Source organism: Rhinoderma darwinii, chromosome 5, assembly GCF_050947455.1.
Source record: "Rhinoderma darwinii isolate aRhiDar2 chromosome 5, aRhiDar2.hap1, whole genome shotgun sequence".
Taxonomy (NCBI): Eukaryota; Metazoa; Chordata; class Amphibia; order Anura; family Rhinodermatidae; genus Rhinoderma; species Rhinoderma darwinii.
The window spans coordinates 6,896,128-6,921,919 of NC_134691.1; the positions used below are offsets into that span (position 1 = coordinate 6,896,128).

The following is a 25,792-nucleotide window of genomic DNA, read 5'->3' on the forward strand; positions in this document are numbered from 1 at the left end:
GGTCCGTCGTTTTGACAGAATCAATCAAAACGACGGAACCCTCGCACAACGGAGACAAACGGAAACCTTTAGCAAAGTTTCCGTCACCATTGAGAGCAATGGTGATGCGAACGGAAACTGAGATTTCCCTTTGCCTTTCCGTTCAGGGGTTAACCCGACGGAAAGCTCAGACAGAACCCCTCAACAGAAAGACAACGCTGATGTGAGCACAGCCTCAGGCTAGATTCACACGAGCGTTGCGAATCTCGGGCGTGAAAAACTGCAGTTTTTCACGTTCGAGGTGCATCCGTACTGTTCGCTGTGGGTCGCGTTATCACCCATCCCCCATAGACTAGAGTCTATGGAGGGAGACACGTGAAGCACAAAAATATAGGACATGTCCTATTTCCTCACGGACCCTTCACGCGGACGTATAACACGTTAGTGTGAATAAGGCCGCTGGCCTGATTCCCACGAACGTGTCCGTTTTGCGCACGTAAAAAACGCAGTGTTTTTCTTGCGTTGCAGTTCCGTGTGGCATCCGTGTCCGTGCATTTTCATGCCCCTTACCACTGTGTCGCACTCTGATTGGCTGTGATTCGTCGCTCATGACGCGCCGCACTTCTGAAACACGTGATTGCGTCTGGTGACGTGCTGACTTGTTTCCGCCCCCGGCGTCTCCGCTTCTGGAGGCCGGCCATTGCAACCATTAAATAAACAGTGATTCAATTATTTAATTTGTTGGGCATCTTCATCACCTGGACGTGGTTAGCGCTTATATAAATGTAGAGAGTATTCATTCAGCGCCACCCCCAGGCGAAGGCATTTAGAGCCGAAACGCGCGTTGGGGTGGACGCTCCGCGTTGCAGTTACTTTGGCCACGTTACGTCTCCTTGTATCTGCTCAACATTAGACTTATCTTTGTACTTTTGTATGCGCTGATTATTTATACTATTCGGCGCTTGTATACGATTCATCATGTGCAGATCTGAGCAGTAATGGCGTCTCATCATATCGTAATCCCGTCAGTCAGCGCGTCGTCCGTCTTCCTCTCGGTCGGTGGATTCTTTTGAATATTTTTGTAACTAAGATTTTATTGGTCATTTCAATAAAGATTTCTTCACTTTTCTATATCTTTGTTTTCTGCACAGAACAGGTTGATACCTGGAAACAATCATCAAGCTGAAGTTGACAGATCTGTCATTTTTTAGTACCTTGAGTGTGTCCTGCGGTGAATAAGCTCTGGGACTGTGGGGACCATTCAGGGAACGTTCACATGTACCGGTCGAGGAGCCGCAGTGTGAAAAAAAAATGCCATAAACAGAATAAAAACAGAGCTAAGATAAGATAAGGCACCAGCTGATAACCTGCTTGCTGATGGTTTCCAGCTAGCAACAGGATATCAAAATGTGTTTTTTATTGGAATCTTAAAGGATCTGAATATTTTGTATAATAGTAACAATGTTGGATTTTGGTTTGGGGCATATACGTGGAGCAGATGGCACAGGGCGCATGGTATGAGGCATTATGCACACGGTTGTATTACGGATGCGTGTTACGGGCTCATTCAGTAACTTTTCTTGACACCGATTTTACAGAGGCACAAGGAAGTTTTTTCTCACGGATTGTGTGTGAATATAATCGGATGTTGTATTACTGATGTCTTCTCTAATAAGGGGGCACACGGGGCACATGGGGCACTATACAGCAGAGCGCTCTTCGGTATGTACGAATCCTAAGTGTTTATGGTGAATTTATTCTTTCTGGTGGATAATTTGTTTTCTGTATTATGTAAATTTTTGATGGATAATATTTTTAAAAAAACTTGGAACACCAAAACATTTTTTAGGGGAATTTCATTAAAATTTTGTTTTATTACATTTTTTATTATTTTTCTATATTTTTGATTCAAAATAGAAAAAGGCTTCGGAACATTTTAAAATGTAAGAACGTCTTTTAACCCTTTAGCTGACTCTTCCCTGCGTCCGCCTCATCTCGGTATAGACCTTTATGTTTCGGGAATTCTCGGCTCGCACGTTTCTGTAACATTTCACGCATTTGTTTCCTCTTCTTTGCTACAATGAAATAAATCGTGCGGCCGAACTGAAGGTCAAATTATTATCAGGTAGAGAATGTAAAATTATCAACACGTAGCCACGAATTTCCTGCAAAAGTTGACACACTGTTAGGCCAGATTCACACGAGCGTGTGCGTTTTGCACGCGCAAAAAATGCTGCGTTTTGTGCGAGCAACATTTCAGTGCGTCATCAGCATATGGTGCGTGGCTGCGTGATTTTCGCTTAGCCGGCATCATTACGACACTCTGTTTTTATGGTACGACACAGTAAAGGAGGAGGGGATTTTAGGTTTCCCTTCACTTCTTTAACAGCTGTAGCGCGAATCACGCGCGTCACCCGGAAGTGCTTCCGTGTGCCGTGCGCGATTTGCACGCACCCATTGACTTCAATAGGTGTGTGCTGCGCGAAACACGGGCAAGAATAGGACATGTCGTGAGTTTTGAAAATCACTGACAGTCTGAACGGCCCCATAGACTAACATAGGTCCGTGCGACGCGCGTAATTTCCACGTGCGTAGAACGGACGTAATACACGTTCATGTAAATAAGGCCTTATGGGGGCATCTGTGGATGATACTGTTATAGGGATATCTGTGGTTCATACAGTTATGGAGACATCTGTGGATAAGGCCTTATTTACACTAACGCGTTTCACGTCCTTGATCGCTCAAGTATAGGACATCTCGTGAGTTTTACGCAGCGGACACACGCTGCGTGAAAATCACGGAATGTCTGAACGGCCCCATTGACTTACATAGGCCCAAGAGACGCGCGTGATTTTCATGCGCGTATCACGGATGTTAAATACGCTCGTGTAAATAAGGCCTTATACTGTTATGGGGACACCTGTGGTTGACACAATGTTATGGGGACATTGTTGCCTGACATAAGTGTGTCAGCCGTAGACGTCCTCCTAACAGTATAATCCACAGACATCCCTATAACAGGGTGTGATGAAGCTGCATTCACAATGCTACTTGTTGTCTTTTTGAAAGTCAGGCCTCATGCAGACGACCGTCATTTTTATCCGCAATTACGGATCCATTCATTCCTATGGCCCACAGACACCTTCCTGTATATTTTCGGCAAGGTGTCCAGGCCGTAGAAATGACCCGCAAAAAATAGGCAATGTCCTATCTTTTGAATTTACGGAACCTGGTCCTATACTTTATAATGGGAGCACAGCCCACAAATGCGGGCGACAGTCGGTGCCTGTAATCAGGGGGCCTCAGCAAGCCTATGGAAAGAAGGGGGGCTCCTTACAACGTATCGGAGCCTCTATAATGTGCTGAGTTTACAGCACCCCGCAGCGAGCTTTATAAAGTCACTAAACACACAGGGACCGTAGGGGGATCTGACGGGCTGCGATCAGTCGATCAGAGCTCATATTATTCTATTCATGGGGTTAACCAGTAAATTACTCGGCTTTTCTGTAAGCAGAATCACAGCTGAGAAAATATCATTTATGTGCCTTCTTTGCAGCACTTTTTACGCTTTACTTCTCCCACCTGTGCAGCTTGTGAAGGCTTTGTCGATCATCTGAATTTAGAGGGAGTCCCTTAAAGTGCACTCACGCGTTTCGGTTGAGTCGTGGCCTAAATGAGTTTTTTTGCACAAAAAAAGTTAAAAGCCAGTCTTTTTCCAAGGAAAACCATCAGAATTATGAATGCAGCTCCGGATGTGACTGTAGTACAAGACTGGTTTTAACTTTAAATCAGTACAAGGTAAGTAAACCATTGGTACTGGTAGATACTATATTGACCAAGCACTCTCAAAATTTGCGTCTCTGCTGTACTGCATTCTGAGAGAAGTATTTTTCCTACATCAGCTGGTGTAAAATATCACAAGTAGAGCATGCTCTGTAAAGACCTGAGACACTGCAACGTGGGAGCTCACAGGAACTCAGCAGAATTCTGAATGCAGCTTTGGATGTGACTGGAGCATAACACAATCAAGCTAAATTTTATTCATAGAATTCCAGTTGAGTTGTCAGTTCCAATGCACAGGACGGGAAGCTGCACCTTTCAAGTAGCCCGAGATGCACTCCAGGATATAGCGTTACCACGGAGCTATTAATGGAAGGATCACGGAATCTGAGGGAAGGAGGGAAACATTGCTGAAGGTGTAAATAACGAGAGCGAACAGCGAGTGCAATCCATTACTGAAATGTTTATTAAGATCGAACTGTTGAACAACGTATCGAAATACACTGTATACAGAGGTGGAGGATGGGAAGACACCCCCCCCCCCCCCCCCAATTATTTTTTCTTTAGTATTCTTATTTTTAAATTAAACCAGATCATACAAACAGAACAAAAAAAAAACAGAACATGGATTCAATAATAATACAGCAAAAAAAATAAAAAAATCATGCAAATGATCAAAAACAGGAAAAACAATATAATATTACAAGCTCCACAGTGTAATAACAAATCAAAAACAATAATAAAACCACAAAACCAAATCAATCGGCGATCGGTCGCTCGTGACGTCACTCGCGCTTAATCCCTTTTTCCCTCTTTAAAAACAGACGACTTCATGTGTTTAACACACGATTATAAAGATTCGCTAAACTCAGCAAGAGCTACGATAGTGCGCAACTTAATAAGTTGATAAAAAGTAGTTGTTTATACGGGCAGTTCACTATAGAACCAGAATCATCGCTTTTTTTCTTCATTATGAGATGCCTAAAGTGCAGCTTTCCAGGCATTAAAAAAAAAAAAAATTGCGTGTCGTTTCAGTGTTTCGTTACATCGGAAGTCGCGCTATGTAACTAAAAATGTAAATCATTTCGCATATATTTCTAGATATAGATACAATTAATACATACCAAAATATTTAACTCTTGAATTTCTCTGTACATGTATTATAGGTAGGTCATGGGGGGGGGGGGGGGGGGGTCCTAAAACTTTTAGAAAATAAAAACAAAAAAAAAAAAGTTAAAAAATAGCGGCTTTCTTCAGAAACTGCGCCACAGCTGTCCATAGGTTGTGTCTGGTATGGCAGCTCAGATTCATTGAAGTGAATGGGTCTATGCTGTAATACCACACAAAACCTGTGGACAGGTGTGGCGCTGTTTTTTAAAGAAAGCAGCCATGTTTTTTTTAATCCTGGACAATTCCTTTACATTTAGATGTTTCTGAGCTCTGGTAACAGCAGGACTACAAGTTCCAGTGACTAGCAGGATACTTGTGGTTCTAAAGCTGCCAGATGGCCACGTGTTGCATCCGCCACATGGCGACCACGTAGCAGATAGATGAATTCTGTGGAAGGACACTTATCAAAACTAAAGTTACGCAAGTGCCAGTGGCAACCAATCAGATCTCAGCCCTGGTTATGGGCATCTGCTCCACTTTTCATCTTGGTTAGTTTTGACAAGGACCCCTTGTATATTTTGGACCAGAAGACTGAATGAGACAAGTGTAGATGGCCGACTTATTTGGGGCTACTAAATGCACATTTTTGAAGCAAAAAAAAAAAGTTCAGACGGCCGTAACGCGGCCATGTTTTAGCTTCCGTATTATAGTTACCGGACCCGGATCCCCCACGGTTCAAATCAACCGAACTTAGATCACCATAGAATACTTTGGTGATCTAGGTTTGGTTAACTTGAAGCTCGGGGGTGGTCCAGGTCTTGTGGCTGTAAGAAAGACGCTGAATGCGGCATCTGAATGAGACCTTATAGTAATAACAGATTAGATAGATAGATAGATAGATATGAGATAGATAGATAGATAGATAGATATGAGATAGATAGATAGATAGATAGATAGATAGACAGAGATAGAGATACAGGCAGCTTCGGAGAAGAGCGGATACGTAACTGACCTACATAACAATATACGGGGCCGGGCAATGACGCATTAGGGAGGCACATAATGAATGTAAAATAAGAGCTACAGACACAGCAGGAAAGTATAGGGATAAGTATATATATATATATAGAGGGAGGTCTACAGGGTGCAGTGAAGAGGGCCTGGTCCGTTATAACACTACACATATTAAGGCTTATGTCGGACCGTTATGTACAAAGTCCAAATGAGATCCTTCCCCAGGACACGTAGCAGCAGCACCCGAGCTCTGGTGGGGCCCAAAGGTCCTCGGCCACGTAAGACACCAGTATTATAAATGGCACATGGTCAGCGGGGGGTGTGGTACAGATTTCGCATTGTGGTCCAGGAGCTTTAGGTTACGTCTCTGGACTCCCCTTTACTTAGGAGGCGTCTACATTGAGTGATTACATCACTCTATAGGGTCATATACTACATATAGCATCATAGACCATTGTGCCTCAATGTATTCTCTTATACGGCATCCAGAATCCAATAGGGGGGCCCAGTTGCGACGGAGACATCTGCTCTCTATAGCTCGGTCACTAATTGCAGTATACCGGACCACCCTCATGTCACTTCTTAAAGGGGGCAAAATACTTCTGTCGGCCTCTAGATGATGAATACGAATATAAAGCAAAGCACGTGATCACTATGATAGGAAAGGTATGAGAGTCATAATGTGCAATTCAAGGGTTAAAGATAGTCCTTGGGGGTTCTCCTAGTCAGCTTAACACGCCCAACAGGGAGCCATGTCAACGTTAGCGCCGTCCCCTAGATAAAAAAAAAAAAGCACCCCCCCCCCCCCCCCCGTTGGATAGGAGAAGGTGCAGCAGAAGGAGCATTTATATGGAAAACCAGGTGTATCGTGATATCCACATATCTGGCGCCAGGCTAGGACCACCATGATCTTTGCATCAGAGGACCCCTGAGAAGAGAAGTGTAGGGGGGGGGGGGGTAGATACATTTTAGATGTGTGCAGCTGGGAGGGACGGGATTCATAAGGTAGTAAAGCTTCCAATACATCCATGGATTGGGGTGTCTCGAGGGTCTAATCTCAAGAAAAGTCAATAAGGCGTGAGCAATTGAGAAGTCGACACCTCTACAGAAAACACAAATAAGAATGTTTTTGAATTGTGAGAAAAAAGTTTAAATTTCAATTGTTTTGTTAAAAAAACAAAACATGTGGCTTGTTGGAACTATAAGACCCAGCGTCTGAGGCTGGCAGGCCACGCTGGGGCACACAGGGGCATTACGGTTGTAATAAAAAAATCCAAGTTTGGTGGTCTGCTAGGACTGGTGCCAAGCAGAAGATCTATTCCTTGGATCTATTGCCGCCATATATTTACACAAGCGGGTGCTCACAAGAAGTCATGATTTCTGTGTATGGAGCCGGTTTTTTACTTCAAAAGATCTCTGGATTGGCATCGGTACCAGCTATAGTTCTAGTAGTTTCAGGTCCAAGGTTAAGTATGAAGTGCAAATAAACTTTTCCAACTTTATATTGCAGTATATAAGGGCACTAAAGAGAATGTTCTTTGGGATATGGGGTCATGAAATGGTCGCCATGCCTTCTACAAATCTTACAAAAGAAGGCGTCAAGAATATTATATTATTTCTGTGTGGTGCACAGTCCAAAAAAATACTGCAAATCAGGAGCTGACAACTATTACAACTATTACTACAACTCCCATGATCCCTGGTAAGCATTAAACATGATTGGTGATTTTTAAGAAGAATCAGTCATATAAGACCCTATCACGCTGTACTGCCATTGTATTGAGCTACATCTGACGCCTAGCACTATACTTTGTTTGATATTTGACAGATGAGAAACGGCGGGAGGAATGGGTGTAGCTTAGGATGAAAGGGGATGAAGTTTTAGAAGCTGATTATATAGGTCTTCTCCTGATGCTTACTTAATGTACAAAGAGACAAATGCTTTAGATAATTGGGTCACATCAGGTGCCGAAAGACGCGCCTCATCGCCGGTAGAAGCTAGTGCTCTTGTATCATAGGAGGACAGACTTCTATATGGAGAAGCTTCGCTCACATGTGGCTTGTGCAGTGTATAGGTTGTAAATGGCTGACTTTCTATATCAGGCGCCAAAAGATCATGGGATTAAAGTTCCTGATCGGCACCAGTATCACAAGTGGGAGCTGGTGATTCTGCATCACAGAATGACAGACTTCTATATAGAGTTTTTCTCGCGCTACGCATGCATAGTGTACACATGATGCAAATAGTTGGTCTTTTCCATAGTAGGTGCCAAAAGACCAAAGGTTAAACCTCCAGATCGGCGCCAACACCAATAGAAGTTGCTTATGTGCTCACATCACTGAGAACACGCTCCCATATGGAGAAATTTGGCTCACATAATACTGGCACAATGAAGATTAGGCCTTTCTATACCAGGCGCCAAAAGATTAAACCTCCAGATCAGCGCCAATAACGGCAACAGGAACTGATGCTCCTATAGACTTCTATATAATGAGATATTTGTGTAGGGACCGAGTGATGTAAGAGGTGCAACGTCTGCATATCTGGTACAAAAAGATCCAGAGAGTGAATCGCTAAATCGGCACCGGCGCAGTCAAGGGAAACTTGTCCCCCCCCTGCTATACAAGGAGAAGTCTATTTCCTGTGAAAATATTGTCACATGCTTGATAATTGCAATACTAGTTTATGTTCTAATAATGTATGCCGCCACAGAGTGCAATTATAACAGGACCGGCAAAAGGTGCCAGCGGGAACGGAAGCACTGGATAAAGCAAAAATAAACGGGGTGTAGAAGTAAGCTCCGTTGGTAAATACCCATTATGTAGATGCCAGCTAAACGCCATTCCCTAAAAGTAATTAAAATCAACAATACAATCACTATATTAATAAATAACACTAGAACTTCACCTTGTATCAACCATTAATACTTCATCACCAAACTGTAGGCACTAGCGAAAGACTTAAAGGACAACTCCAGTCATTCCAAAATGTTACACGGACGATCCCCTGCAAGAGACCAAACTTTATAGAGTGTGAAAATTATAGATTTGAATTGGGCGGAGTTTAGCTGGATATTATACCTACCAACTGATGGGAAAGAACATAAGGGGGTGGAGCCTGACACATTTCCTGGTTTGGGAAAATGTTTGTTACGGAGATAACCACAAGCTGCTACAATGTAGAAACCACACTGTAAGTGGGAACACAAAGCCTTTTTACGATGTTTTGGGGAGGAACACCTATCAATTTTTGAATGGAGTTTTGAATGGAGTTGCCATTGACCAGTCGCAATACTCTATGGTGGACCTGAGGTTGTGTTCATGATCACGGCAGGTTCCAAATTTGAGAGCTCCACCTTAGAGTATTATGGAGTTCCTGATTGTCCACAGGAAATTTCGGTGGCGTGCTGGCACTAGTAGAACTTTCCTGTGTACAGTAGTTAAGATCTAAAGCGGCCATACACAGTCCAATCATTCACGATCAGTGGGGTCCAAGGAAGCCAGATGTCTGGCCAACCCTCATATCCGTTGAATTATCTACAAATAACTTTTGATGGACAATTTAATTGTTTAACAAGGTGCTCAATGGATTTCCATGCACGAATATTCCAATCTATGGAAATGCTACAAAGATCTAAAGAGGTCCGGCCATTGACCAAATGCTAGAACCCACCTAGGCCGAATTTTCTTACCGATGCGTTTTGCCATGGGGACCCTATGTTACGGTCTATGCTGGGCGGTCTGAAGTGCCCCCGCTTGCAGAATACACTAAGGGGGAGCTGCAAGAAGAGGTGATCGTAGGGTCTACCAAGGTCTCCGATCCCAATGATACCGCGTGTATGGACAGAAGGGCTTTAGGGACAATTCCTATGAGCTCCATTAATAGGAACATTGGACGTCCCGATCACAGCTTTGTAGCAGCTTATTCTATGATTGTGTGTAACTGCAGGAAGGGTCAGTAGTCTTGATGATCATTGTCTGATCGTCATGAAAATCAGCAGCGAAAACTTCAAGTGTCATCGACCTTCATTAGGACCAACATGACAGTATAGGATTTGGTCAGATTCCTGATGGCTCCTGGGACAAAATTTCAAGTAATGTAAAGTTTTTGAATTTTTTTTAGTATTGCCGTAAATAAACGCCGGATCGGACTAGTGCCGGCATCAAATCACTAGTTTCAGCATAGTAAGATAATACATTATTACACTCTGCATATAGATTCTTATTGCATTGCCAGGGGTTTACTTGATTCTATACATCCCTTTAAGGCCAAGGTTCACCTTCCACACCATTTTCCAGCTAAACTACTCTGTGCAATCGCTTTGCTTTACCTTGAAAATCATGTCTTATACTCCATTCACATCCAGAGCTGCATTTACAATTTTGTTGACTGTCCTTTCCCAGCAGCCCCCTCTCCTGAGGGTATGCTCTGCACTGCGTGATTGACTCAGCAAGATGGAAAATCAGAGGTGTGTCTGTCTACACCGTGTTGACAGATTCCAAACGGCAACTAGCAGAATTGTTGGATGCTGCTCTGGAAGTGACTGGAGTATAACAAAAACTTTAACCAAAGATCAGTAAAGTATTTGCAAAGAATTTTTTTTTTCCCTTCATTATTTCTAATTGTAAACTGCAAACTAATGAAAGGTGAATTTATCCTTTAAGTACAGTAAAATTCCTTTAATCCAGCATTTCCCATTCTGTTTTTCTCAGAACCACCTGATTTGCAATCTCACGAAACCAGAAAATGGAAGACTGAGAGGAAATAACCAATGGCAATATTAGAAAAAAAGAATTATTTTCATGTTCATCTATTCTCATCCGATAATCCGGAATGTTTTGATATCCGGCACAGGGCAGGACCTGGATTAAGGGTATTGTACTGTACAGCTATTTTTTCATCTGCATGATAACAATGTTTACATTCTCAAAAAAGAGACGTTGTTAAGGCAAAGAATTATTTTCACATGCCAATAATCTACTCTATACATATTATAAAGCATGCAATCCAATACAAAGAGGATTCAGACTAATGATCAATTATCACAAAGTGCAAAGAATAAAAGGGAAAAATAAAAATCCGGTGCTTGGAGCTGAACGTCCCCCATGCAAGTGCCCAAAAAATCCAAGATTCTGTGCACAACAACTACATCAATTCTGGCTTACACAGACCACACTGACATTGTGCAGAATTTCTCTCTAGCTCCATACACCAGGGATTAGCGGACATTTTTTGGGGTTTTGACATTATTCCCGCCATTGCAGCCAATTAAAGGAAACCTCCAGTCATCACATTGCGTTATTCCGATCACGTCCCCTGTAGGAAATCAATTATTTTTATCATTTTCTTTATAGTTATATCCCATGATGCATCATTTCCTACTGCCGTCTTTACATATCTTCCATATTAGATGGTGATTAGCTGAATGGGGTTAGAAAATTAATAGAAGGGGGTGGAGTCTGACACCTATTTTCTGGCGTGAGAAAATAGTTGTCATGGAGATATCAGCCACTGGTTGCTACTATGTAGAGACCATACTGTAACAATCATAACTGGGAGCACAACGCCTGGGCAATGTGGTTGACTGGAGATTTCATTTACATCCAGACCCTCTGAGGCACTTCCTGGTAAACATCCAGGAGTCACTGGTTCCTGATAAGCGACAATCCCCACCAGAGTGGAGGGCGTGTTAATCTGGCCGTATTTGCGGTCTGTGCGCCCATTTTTTCAGCACCTGCTCCCGTATTTTCTTTAAAATTTCCCCTTTTGCTCAGATCCCATATGGTTATTAATATAAATATGGAATGCGGAGCGCCTATATGCCTGTAAATACGTACTAAGGCCGTGGTTCACGCCGGACATTTCTACGCCATTTTGCTTATGCTTAAATCTTAGATGCCACATTTTGTTTGTTTTTTCTTACCACTTATGTTTGGCCATAAAAAACAATTCTGGCGTTTTTTTTTTCTGTTGCTTTAAGGAACCTAAATTAACTCCAGCACCAAAATGTGCGAACGATAGTGAATCTTTTTTATTTGTCTTTCATACATTATTTGTCGCCTGAACCCGGTCTAAACTGTGCCGACCTCAACCCCAGAAGCCGAAATGTGAACACGTGCCGCCAGTGTGACGTGCCGCCAGTGTGACGTGTCGCCAGTGTGACGCCAGTGTTACGTGCCGCCAGTGTGACCTGCCGCCAGTGTGACGTGACGCCAGTGTGACCTGCCGCCAGTGTGACCTGCCGCCAATGTGACGTGACGCCAGTGTGACGTGCCGCCAGTGTGACGTGCCGCCAGTGTGACGTGCCGCCAGTGTGACGTGCCGCCAGTGTGACGCCAGTGTGACGTGCCGCCAGTGTGACGTGTCGCCAGTGTGACGTGCCGCCAGTGTGACGTCCCGCTAGTGTGACGCCAGTGTGACGTGCCGCCAGTGTGACGTGTCGCCAGTGTGACGTGCCGCCAGTGTGACGTCCCGCTAGTGTGCCGCCAGTGTGACGTGCCGCCAGTGTGACGTGCCGCCAGTGTGACGTGCCGCCAGTGTGACGTGACACCAGTGTATTGTGACATTGCATATATATATATATATATATATATACACGAGAGTGTGAATGAGTTCCTTAAATAACCTGTAATATGCAAACAACGCTTAAAAAAACAGACGCAATCAACTCACAAAACAAGAAATTTCAGCTTCAATCTTAAAAAAAATTAAATGGCGGTAAGAAAAAAAAAAACTAACAATAACCACTTTGGATATAAAGCAGATTTCTTCTCTGGTGCAATATAGCGATATAATATATTATAGTCCTTTATTTTTCCAACCTGCTCTCAGCAGGACATGTGATTGAAAATAGGGGTAGTATTGCTTTAAATCTAGAACACCTGACGTCAAGTGAAAAGGAATGGCATATTTTTTTTTTAAAAATGGAGGTCAAGTCAAACCGCATACGCATTCTTACAGCGTCCCGCAAACGGACGGAATTGTCAGGCAATTTTAAAACCAAACTATTTGTACATTCCAAAGCAAAATATATAGAATTAAGAGAGGGGAAAAAAAGAAACGCAATCTAGTAAAAAATATATGTATCCGCTTATTCACTTGGTGGCAAAGACAGGTGTCCGGACGCTGAGTACAGGCTGCAATTGTTTACAGAGTCTCTTAGGTAAAAGTGCATCTGCTGCCCGCACGCAATGGAGACGGAATATATATACATCCATCTTACAATTTCGATTTTCTGTGCCCGTGCCCCAGAACACTTCCAACTTGTTTATCCTGAGCCACCTGATTCATGAATATAATGCCAGAACTGCAGTGAAGACTGACACATGCAGAAGGAGAGAGGAAGCAATGTAGATCTTTAGATCATTCAGGGTCGGGGAAAAGCTGGGTGGCCACCTCTTTAGGGTCATGCAGCTAATTTCTTATATTAGTGGTTGTCACTGTAGCAGAACAAGATAACTAACAAAAAAGAAATGTATATAAAATGTAACATTTTGGGGGGAAAAGCCCTTTAGATTTTGTGTCGCAAAGCAAAATAGTTGCCTCTATCTCCTGCCGATATGACTGGCGCACGGCGAATCCGCCGCGTGTCGCTAACAGATGCACTTTAATGGCTGCGTTCGTATATCAGCATGATTTTAACAAGAGAAAATCTATAGAAAAAGACTTCATTATTGGTCTATATTCCCAAAGTGTCCTAAAAACCCCAAACCTAAGTACAGGTTTCTTAAGCCGATATAACATACGTTTTGCTTCAAGAGAAAACATGCAGAAAAAACGGAATTTTCGTTGGTAAATTCAAAGAATTTTTAACAAATTTTCTTTTTGTTTGTTTTCCCCTTGTGATTAGATTGGACATGACCTCGGCCTTCATTTTTTTTCTCCCCGTAAGACAAGGATCCTTACGCCTGACTTGCAGCGCGCATGAAGCTATGGGTCATGGGTTAAGCGCAGTCTAGACCTCCATCCGCTATTTTGTCGCGGGTCTGAACGGTCTGGAATGTGTTGGGATTTTTATTTTATTTTTTATAGGGCACCTGCTCAAACGGCTGATTCACTTTCTACTTCTGGAGGAACTGCTGCCTGCCCTTTGGGGGAGAGCTTCAACACCAGAGGCTTCTCGGGGTTCACTCCGTTAGTGATGGCGCCGCCTGGGGCTACCTGTTTGGGTTCCTCCTTGGTCTCTTCTGAGGCTTCGGGGTATATTACTAAGAATGCAGCGGTGAGAAATCCTAGGAAGGAGCCTATGGAAGCCACCAGAGGTATTACTCGAACGGAGCTCACAACGTCAACCACCGCACCAAGAGCGGAGGCCACCAGGATCTGCGAGATGTAAACCTGGCAAGATAAGATGGCGCAGTCTATGCCGAAGCCTCTCTTGGAGTTCCCGGGACTGTGATGAATATACTGCATGGAAAAGGAATAAAGACATTTTTAGCAAAAAATTAGGAAGCCATTCGATTAGAAACATCAGACAGAACGTAACGGTGTTGTCAAGTTTTGAAAATTGGATTTAGAGAATAGGAAATCCTACAGTTCTCTAATATACATGATATAAAATTCTGCTCACGTACATTTCTTGTACCCGTGTGGAAGCCCCTGTCTAAAAAAATAAAAATAAAACATTCTTCTGCCTGTTTCCTCTGCGTGTGAAAGGCAGCCGTGTTATACATCATTGAGAGAGGCAGCCATGTTATACATCATTGAGAGAGGCAGCCATTGTAAAGGATCTGCCAGGCACAGCTTCAGGGTTAACTCCCAGAACTAATCAGTCAGCACCTGAGAATACATCCCTGAGACTGACTCTGGCTTCCACCACTCAGGCTGGCAGGCTTAGGAGTGGGAGAGCCTATCGTAACCTGGCCAGACTCAGCTAGCTCCCGCCCTCGGTCTATTTAAGCCTGCACTTCCTGTCCCTCGGTGCTTGTGATTCTTTCCTTGTGGTTTCCTGGCCCAGCTACAGCTCCTGCTATTTTTGATCCTGCTCCATACAGACCCTGGCTTACCGACTACTCTTCTGCTTTTATGTAATGGCAGGGGGTAGGGAGACGGACAAGTGAGCCCTAATCTACCCGCCACTCTGTCCCTGCCTACTTGCAACGACCCGCCCTAGGCGACGGGGTACAACTAGGCGGCGGTCCCTGCGCTCAGTAAGTGCACGACAAACACGACAAACATACAAAGGAACACAAGCAAGGAAAAGGGGCCGTTGCCCACGGCAACACCGCGAGCAACCAGAGTGGTGAACGAGCCGAGTCAAGCCAGGAGTGTGCGAGGTACAAAACGAAAAGCAGAAGAGTAGTCGGTAAGCCAGGGTCTGTATGGAGCAGGATCAAAATAGCAGGAGCTGAAGCTGGGCCAGGAAACCACAAGGAAAGAATCACAAGCACCGAGGGACAGGAAGTGCAGGCTTAAATAGACCGAGGGCGGGAGCTAGCTGAGTCTGGCCAGGTTACGATAGGCTCTCCCACTCCTAAGCCTGCCAGCCTGAATGGTGGAAGCCAGAGTCAGTCTCAGGGATGTATTCTCAGGTGCTGACTGATTAGTTCTGGGAGTTAACCCCGAAGCTGTGCCTGGCAGATCCTTTACAGCCATGTTATACATCATTGAGAGAGGCAGCCATGTTATAAATCATTGAGAGAGGCAGCCATGTTATACATCATTGAGAGAGGCAGCCATGTTATACATCATTGAGAGACAGGCAGCCATGTTATACGTCATCAAGAGACAGACAGCCATGTTATACATCGTTGAGAGAGGCAGCCATGTTATACATCGTTGAGAGGCAGCCATGTTATACGTCATCAAGAGACAGACAGCTATATTATACATCACCTAGAGATAGGCAGCCATGTTATACGTCACCTAGAGACAGGCAGCCATATTATACATCACCTAGAGACAGGCAGCCATGTTATACGTCACCTAGAGACAGGCAGCCATATTATACATCACTTAGAGACAGGCAACAATGTTATACATCACCTAGAGACAGGCAGCCATGTTATACGTCACCTAGAGACAGGCAGCCATGTTATACGTCACCTAGAGACAGGCAGCCATGTTATACGTCACCTAGAGACAAGCAGCCATGTTATACATCACCTAGAGACAGGTAGCCATATTATACATCACCTAGAGACAGGCAGCCATATTATACATCACCTAGAGACAGGCAACCATGTTATACGTCACCTAGAGACAGGCAGCCATATTATACATCACCTAGAGACAGGCAGCCATGTTATACGTCACCTAGAGACAGGCAGCCATGTTATACGTCACCTAGAGACAGGCAGCCATATTATACATCACCTAGAGACAGGCATTCATGTTATAAATCACCTAGAGACACAAAGCCATGTTATACGGTATGTCACCTACAGACAGACAATTATGCTATAGCCCATGGTCTATATATCACCTAAACACAGGCAGCCAGGTTAAAAAAAATCACCTACTGTAGAGACAGTTTGCCATATACGTAACCTAAAAACAGGCAGCTATGTTATACATCACCTAGAGATAGGCCCCCAAACACATCACCTAGTAACCGGCAGCCATGTTATACGTCACCTAGAGACAGGCAGCCATATTATACATCACCTAGAGACAGGCAACCATGTTATACATCACCTAGAGACAAGCAGCCATGTTATACGTCACCTAGAGACAGGTAGCCATATTATACATCACTTAGAGACAGGCAACCATGTTATACATCACCTAGAGACAGGCAGCCATGTTATACGTCACCTAGAGACAGGCAGCCATATTATACATCACTTAGAGACAGGCAACCATGTTATACATCACCTAGAGACAGGCAGCCATGTTATACGTCACCTAGAGACAGGCAGCCATGTTATACGTCACCTAGAGACAGGCAGCCATATTATACATCACCTAGAGACAGGCAACCATGTTATACGTCACCTAGAGACAGGCAGCCATATTATACATCACCTAGAGACAGGCAGCCATGTTATACGTCACCTAGAGACAGGCAGCCATGTTATACGTCACCTAGAGACAGGCAGCCATATTATACATCACCTAGAGACAGGCATTCATGTTATAAATCACCTAGAGACACAAAGCCATGTTATACGGTATGTCACCTACAGACAGACAATTATGCTATAGCCCATGGTCTATATATCACCTAAACACAGGCAGCCAGGTTAAAAAAAAATCACCTACTGTAGAGACAGTTTGCCATATACGTAACCTAAAAACAGGCAGCTATGTTATACATCACCTAGAGATAGGCCCCCATACACATCACCTAGTAACCGGCAGCCATGTTATACGTCACCTAGAGACAGGTAGCCATATTATACATCACTTAGAGACAGGCAACCATGTTATACATCACCTAGAGACAGGCAGCCATGTTATACGTCACCTAGAGACAGGCAGCCATATTATACATCACTTAGAGACAGGCAACCATGTTATACATCACCTAGAGACAGGCAGCCATGTTATACGTCACCTAGAGACAGGCAGCCATATTATACATCACTTAGAGACAGGCAACCATATTATACATCACCTAGAGACAGGCAGCCATGTTATACATCACCTAGAGACAGGCAGCCATATTATACATCACCTAGAGACAGGCAGCCATATTATACATCACCTAGAGACAGGCAACCATGTTATACGTCACCTAGAGACAGGCAGCCATGTTATACGTCACCTAGAGACAGGCAGCCATGTTATACGTCACCTAGAGACAGGCAGCCATATTATACATCACCTAGAGACAGGCAACCATGTTATACGTCACCTAGAGACAGGCAGCCATATTATACATCACCTAGAGACAGGCAACCATGTTATACATCACCTAGAGACAGGCAGCCATGTTATACGTCACCTAGAGACAGGCAGCCATGTTATACGTCACCTAGAGACAGGCAGCCATATTATACATCACCTAGAGACAGGCAGCCATATTATACATCACCTAGAGACAGGCAACCATGTTATACATCACCTAGAGACAGGCAGCCATGTTATACATCACCTAGAGACAGGCAGCCATATTATACATCACCTAGAGACAGGCATTCATGTTATAAATCACCTAGAGACACAAAGCCATGTTATACGGTATGTCACCTACAGACAGACAATTATGCTATAGCCCATGGTCTATATATCACCTAAACACAGGCAGCCAGGTTAAAAAAAATCACCTACTGTAGAGACAGTTTGCCATATACGTAACCTAAAAACAGGCAGCTATGTTATACATCACCTAGAGATAGGCCCCCATACACATCACCTAGTAACCGGCAGCCATGTTATACCTCACTTAAAAACAGGCAGCAATGTTATATATCACGTAGAGACAGTCAACCATAGCATATGTCACCTAAAGATAGGGAGCCATGTTATACACCACCTAGACAGGCAGCCATGTTATACGTCACCTAAAGTTATGGCAGCCATGCTATACATCCCAAAGAGACAGGCAACCAAGGTATACAGTGTTAATAATCATTATTCCTTCATTAGTCACATTCAATTAGGACATGGATGTCATGTAACCCTCTTCCTTACTGAATGCTATGGGTCACATGATGTGTGTGTGTGGGGGGGGGGGGTGACATTATGTGTGTGAGGGGGTCACATGATGTGTGTGGAGCGGTCACATGATGTATGTGTGGAGCGGTCACATGATGTATGTGTGTGGAGTGGTCACATGATGTATGTGTGGAGCGGTCACATGATGTATGTGTGGAGCGGTCACATGATGTATGTGTGTGGGGTGGTCACATGATGTATGTGTGGAGCGGTCACATGATGTGTGTGTGCGGGGGTCACATGATGTGTGAGCGGAGGACAATGACACATGACTATTCAGTTAGACCATGGATGAATTACACAGAACTAATCTGTAGGCTAGAGCATTACCATTCTAATGTGCAGAGACGGGGGATGCTACCCTGCTATAAGAAAGGTATAAGAGCAGAATTGTAAATACATGTATATTAGAAAACGGGATGATTTCCTATTCTATACACAAAAAAAATTGGACAACTTCTTTAATGCGCAGTCCTCTCACCTCTTTCATCTCGTGATATTGTCCTAGCAGGGCGTACGGACAGTAGGAGATGCTCATAGAGACGATTCCCATGGTGCTAATCATAATCATTGAGACATAGACGTTGGGGAAGATGAACATCACTGTGGTGCCGATGGAGAAGCCCAGGGTCCCCAGGATGTAGATGATTTTGATGCTTAGGTCGTAATTGTCCAGATACTTCTGTAGCAAAGCTGCATGACACAATGGACACCTGATTATTTATACATTCACAGCAATCCCTAATCCAATCTGACCCATGGTCCCTCTACTCCATAGGTGGCCATGGACTCAACACGCTGAAGAACATTCCAGTCGCAACTCAATATTATAATATTCATTTTGCCACCGCAGTCAAAAAGTTCATCGGTAGCCGTGCTTTTTATTGGTCGTATCGAACCAATTATCGCCATGTTCAATCAGGACTACGTGGCTGCATGCACGTGTCCAAGGACTGCCAAAGACTGACAGGAATAGGTCTTAAATGTCAGACAGATGCGGGTCTCACCTCTGGGACCGGCACCTATCTCTAGAACAGGGCCCCCTAAACACCCGTTCAACTGCTCTGTGTTGCGGCTGACGCGTGAATTACGGAAACCGAATGGTAGTTACGGAATCGGCATAGCTCAGGTTCCGCAATTTATGGTCGGAAATCACACGCTTCAGCCACAACACAGAGGTAGAACAGGATTTAGGGGGCCCCGTTCTAGACATAGGTGCGGGACCCAGAGGTGGATCGTGAGGATATGTCATATATGTCTCTGATGGGAAAACCCCTTTAAAGTACTAAAGCCCCCACCACTGCCACCACTTTAGTGTGGTTTGCCGGCTGGTTAAGTGAAGTTGCTTAGCAACCACGCGTCTTCCTGTAAGGGTGACCACCGGATGAGCCCATACAGCGCACGCTACTGAAGTGGTCACAGAATGTTGTGGCTGCCAAACTATTTTTCAGACTTGTTTTCGGCACCTCCTACTCAGGTAATGGGAAGCAAAGTCAGATAAAAAGAAGGGGCAAGAAAAGGAAAGATTGCGAGACGGAAATGGGGGTGACAAATGTTATAAATCACCGGCATGTTGGGGATTATGAGAGCGGATGATTTCCAGCAGACTTTGCTGCTCCCTCATGATGTCATGTGTGGTCTGATACTCTCCGCTCCGGGAACACATGGATGACCACGTGCGGTCACTGGATCACAGGAGCCGCATCTCCTCAGAAACCCTATACATGTGCCAATGTGAGGAGGACGAGACCAGTAACATCTGCCGGAGCTTATCCCTCTCCCAGCGGGATACATGATTTAATTGCTGCTCTCTGCCTGACCGCTAACACCAGAGCCAGGCCGACCCCGCAGCCGATCACTTACCACTGCGCGCAGTCCTAACTAGCAGCAGCAGCAGGACTTGTATTACAGTGAACAGATCTATATAGATTAGCAGCAGTACCCAGTAAATATACATCCTGGCGCCATATACCGGTGTGTGGCAAAGCTGGGTGACAATCAATATGTATGCCATGAGGGTTATCCCACTTTCCTGTGTTCCTGAAAAGTTTACTATACAGCAATAGGTCAGCAAAGATATATCACTACATAACTAGACAGATTTGCCATTCAGCTGACTGTCAAGGTCGATGATAGTAGTAATGGCAGTCATAATGGAGGTCACCCAGCTTTTCCAGAAGCAGATATAACAAGATGACAGAAGAAAAATGTCTCAAGGACTTTTATAGATATCGGGGATTTTGTAATGGTAAATCGACAAAGCCTTTACCTGAGCAGACTGCAGCAGTCGCAGCGTATATGACCAGGCCCCAGCAGCCCATCTGCACCCCGGCATTGTACTGATGTAGTTCTGTGGAATTTGAGGGTGCCTAAAAAATAATAAAAATGAACAACGGTGAGTTTACAGAGCTCAGAGAATTTTTGTAAACGAAGACAGGGGGAACACAATGTACACAGTGACTCCACCAGCAGAATAGTGAGTGCAGCTCTGGAGTATAATACAGGATGTAACTCAGGATCAGTACAAGATAAGTAATGTAATGTATGTACACACTGACTCCACCAGCAGAATAGTGAGTGCAGCTCTGGAGTATAATACAGGATGTAACTCAGGATCAGTACAAGATAAGTAATGTAATGTATGTACACACTGACTCCACCAGCAGAATAGTGAGTGCAGCTCTGGAGTATAATACAGGATGTAACTCAGGATCAGTACAGGATAAGTAATGTAATGTATGTACACAGTGACTCCACCAGCAGAATAGCGAGTAGCAGCTCTGGAGTATAATACAGGATGTAACTCAGGATCAGTACAGGATAAGTAATGTAATGTATGTACACAGTGACTCCACCAACAGAATAGTGAGTGCAGCTCTGGAGTATAATACACTCAGGATCAGTACAGGATAAGTAATGTAATGTATGTACACAGTGACTCCACCAGCAGAATAGTGAGTACAGCTCTGGAGTATAATACAGGATGTAACTCAGGATCAGTACAGGATAAGTAATGTAATGTATGTACACAGTGACTCCACCAGCAGAATAGTGAGTGCAGCTCTGGAGTATAATACAGGATGTAACTCAGGATAAGTAATGTATGTACACAGATACTCCAGAGCTGCACTCACTATTCTGCTGGTGGAGTCACTGTGTACATACATTACTTATCCTGTACTGATCCTGAGTTACATCCTGTATTATACTCCAGAGCTGCACTCACTATTCTGCTGGTGGAGTCACTGTGTACATACATTACTTATCCTGTACTTATCCTGAGTTACATCCTGTATTATACTCCAGAGCTGCACTCACTATTCTGCTGGTGGAGTCAAATACAGGATGTAACTCAGGATCAGTAATGTAATGTATGTACACAGTGAATCCAACCCAAATTTCTCTTGACACTACATAATCTAGTGCAGCTTGTGGAAAGAGTTTCCTGGGGTCCAGTTTCTAGCAGTCGTAGTCACTTCCCTCACGCCACACAGGAGTGAATGGGAAAGAAAGGGAGATGTGCACGGAAATAGCATCAGTGCTGAAAATAACTCATCTATAACTCTGACTTTTTACAAATATGTTTACCTAAATTCTCTGCCATTACATTTTTGCTGATATTGTACAATATTGTATTATGATTTATACTCTATTCACATCCTTCGCAAAAGTAAACAGTCTGCTTGTTGGATTGGTCTACAATTGGCATGAGACCTAACATCTTGGCTCTAAGTGTGGAACTGCCTGGTGAGCAATGCTGTGCTCCCCTTCCCCTCCCCTCCCCCAGTAGTCAAAGTAGGTACCCCTAAATTTCCTAGTTGTTATAGCAGCCCACTAAACCACACTTCCCTAATAGTCACACCAACCCCCCTCCTTGCCCAGTAATCACAGCAGCAACCCCAATTCCCCAGTAGCCCTCCCTCCTTCTCCAGTAGTCACAGCAGAGCCCCTTCTTGCCCAGTTGTCACAACAGCCCCCTACTAGTCACAGTATCCCCATCCTTACGCCCACTTCTGTAGTAGTCACAACCACCCAGTCCACTTCCTCACTAGACACAGGATCCCCCCTCCTACTCCTGTAGTCACAGCAGCTCCCCTCCTTGCCCAGTTGTCACAGCAGCCCCCTACTAGTCACAGCAGCCCATATACTTCGCTAGTAGTCACAGCCACCTCCACTTGCTCCCTAGTTAGAGGATCCCCCCTCCTTGTCCAGTAGTCCCCCTCCTTGTCCAGCTGTCACAGTAGCTCCCCACGAGTCACAGGATCCCATCTAGTTCCCCAGTAGTCACAGTAGCCCTACCTACTTCCCTAGTAATCCCTTCCACCCCCCGCCATAAAAAGGGAAACATATACAGAGCAGTGAAATATCAGGCCTTATCATGATGTACCTTAGGATCACCTTCGAAGATGACCTGACCCATGAAGTCCGTGTAGAAGACTGCTTCGGCAATAATGGAAAACCAGGTCAGTAAGTGGCACAAACAAAGACGTAATAACTCTTTGGGCATCTTCAGCATGGAAAGCCAGAGCAGCCTGACCGTCGTCTCCGTCTCTCCTTCCTCGCTTTCAGTATCGCCGCTGGAGTTGGTGGCACCGCTCTGGTTTCGGTGCCTTTGCCCCTGGCGCTGCCTCTTCTGCATGTCATAGATGTCATTCATGCTGCGGGACGACTTGATCAGCAAGATGGCGTTGGCTCTCCTGTAACGATATCGGTGGGACCCGACTTTGCCATAATAGGAGAAGGTGTAAGAGGGCTGGCGATAGAACATGTGCCTGCGCCGGCGCATGGAGTTGGCGGTACAGGACTGCTTCATTCCTATCCTGGCGTGTCCGTTCATGTTCTCCTTCTGTAGTAGATCGCCGCCATTGGGAACTTTTGCTTCATTAATGTGATTATCAAGCAGCATCTCCTCTTCCCTCTCGTTCTCCCTGAGGAAGGCAGACAGGCGATTAAATTTGGACTTGAGAAGTTCCTGGCTGGTGCTGCGAGGCGTGTTTGGGTAGGAACAGTCTTGAAAAATAGAGGGCTCGATATAACGTAGAAACTCGGATTCGTAATCTAGCGTGGCGTCGGGCATGTGTAAGACAGAATCACTTTTGCTCCTTACGATATCCACTTCAAGAAAGTCAAGATTGAGATCGTTCTCGGACTGGACATCGTCCGGAAACGTCGTGTAGGAACCCTCTTCGTTGATGACATTCAACCGGGACATGGGTGCGAGGGTGCTGTTCAGCTTCACGCTTGACAGGGTATCGGCTTCGTCATCCAGGCGGTCTTGCTGAGGGCTGTACGATTCTTCTTCAATACTGAAGAGGTGAAGGCCGACAGACACGGTGAAAATGATGGCGGCGAAGAAGAAGAGGACTTGCTGCTGAGACTTAAACAGAGATCCGAGGAAAGTCTGAGTCCAGTCGAGACCACCGAGCATGTAACCGATAGCTCCGCCGAGGCCTGCGGAGAGAGATGGAAATTAGAAGAAAAAAAAACGAAAAACAAAAAATACTTAAAGGTAAATGGGTCAGATCACCGGAACAAAGTGGCAGTGGTGATAAAAAAGCATCATGCGACTTTGTCTCGTCACAGCCTGCGCGCTGTACCCCTTTATATTCAATGACCAATCATGCGGCCCCCGGGAAAAAAATCTATTCGGACATTGATGTTATATCCTAGCGATACACTGAGACAACCCCTTTAAGAGCACAGAAAGTACAAAGACAGATTTGGGGGCAGGTTTACAAATAATTAAAGGGGGTCTTCTTGACTTTAAAGGGGTTTTCCAGTCCTTCGTAGTTGATGGCCTATCCACAGGACGTGGCCAGCCAAACATTTCTCTTGCTGCGGCTACTACAGGGGAAACATTTTTATTTCTATTTTTTTCCCGTTTTTTTTTTTTCCATCTCTGCTCCATTAGGACACAACTATGATCAGTGACTCCAGCTTAGCTGCATTGTCTATTGGAGTCTGAGGTAGTCTGAAATCAGAGCAGCTTATTGCTGTATCCATCGCCAATGCTTTACAAGGAGACAAGGCGCAAGGCTGCAGAAGTGGAAAAAGTTCTATTTTGTTTTTACAAATGATGTGGTTCCCTGGATGATGAGTAGATGGTGTGATGGGTGGATAACGTATACGGCTGTATATATATATATATATATATATCTTCTAGGCAGAGCATTTGAGATGCAAATCGGGTCTTTTCACACAGCCGGATCGCCGCAGACCTTCCATATAAACAGAAGCGTCTGCCAATAGGAAATGAGCGAGAACACAACGCGAAGCAAAGGATTATCCAAATGTGATTTACGTGAGCGGATCCCGCAGATCCCGCAGAGGAAAGTTTTCGGCTTCTTAAGACTAAAGAACATTTTATTCTCTGACGGGAACATCACATAAAAATGATGAAGATGATGAGGATGAGCATAATAAATGCGGTTTCTTCTGAATGCCCTTCCCCCACTCACTCCCAAATAAGAGGGCGTAAAAAAACCTGGTAAAATAGGGTGTACATTAACCCCTTCCCGCCGCAGACATTTTTCAGATTACATTTTTTTCCTCCCCACCTTCCAAAAGCCATAACTTTTTTATTTTTCCGTCTATATAGTCCTATCAGGGCTTGATTTTTGAGGGACGAGTTGTAGTTGTCGTAGCTCCATTTATTTATATAATGTACTAGGAAACGGAAAAAAAAATATATTTGTTGAGTAGAAAATGAAAAAATCAGCGATTCCTCCATTGTTTTTTGCACTTTGTTTTTACGGAATTCACCGTGCAATTAAAACATGTTAACTTTATTCTGCGGGTCAATACGATTACGGCGATACCAAATATATATAGTTTTCTCTATATTTTACTATTTTTTAAAAAATTTAAAAAAAAATTTTGTTTAAAAATAATTATTGTTCTGTTTCACCACATTCTGACTTTATTTTTCCGCGGATTATGCGGTGTGAGGGCTCATTTTTCTACGTCCTGTAGTTTTTATTGGTATGATTTTTTTTGCTACATACAATTTTTTTTTACAAAATTTTAGAGCCAAGTTGACCAAAAAACTGAGATTTGGGCGTTTTAAATGTTTTATTTTTCACGGTGTTCAACTTGCGCGTTAAATAACGCTACATTGTAATAGTTCAGATTTTTACGGACGCAGCGATATCAATTTTGTTTACTCCTTTTATTTTTTACATTACTTTAGAGGAAAAAATGGGATAAAGTTTTTTTTTTTTTTTACTTTTAATATTTATTTATTTCTTTTACACAGTTTATTTCCCCCCCTAGGGGACTTGAACCAGCGATCGTTGGATCGCTGGT

The 25,792-nt window shown here is 44.0% G+C and overlaps 1 protein-coding gene across 3 annotated transcripts in view; it reads right to left on the minus strand.

Annotated features, from left to right (window-relative positions):
• Positions 1–4,205: 4,205 nt before the first annotated feature.
• SLC45A4 (solute carrier family 45 member 4) overlaps positions 4,206–25,792 on the minus strand; it is a 102,438-nt gene continuing 80,851 nt past the window's right edge. For all 3 annotated transcript variants that reach the window (XM_075825685.1, XM_075825687.1, XM_075825686.1), the window contains exons 5-8: positions 22,875–23,938; positions 20,757–20,856; positions 18,969–19,180; positions 4,206–14,293 (exon numbers count right to left, since the gene is read on the minus strand). In XM_075825685.1, the coding sequence (XP_075681800.1) occupies positions 13,928–14,293; positions 18,969–19,180; positions 20,757–20,856; positions 22,875–23,938 (1,742 nt within the window). In that variant the 3' untranslated portion in view covers positions 4,206–13,927. The remainder of the gene's footprint in view (positions 14,294–18,968; positions 19,181–20,756; positions 20,857–22,874; positions 23,939–25,792) is intronic.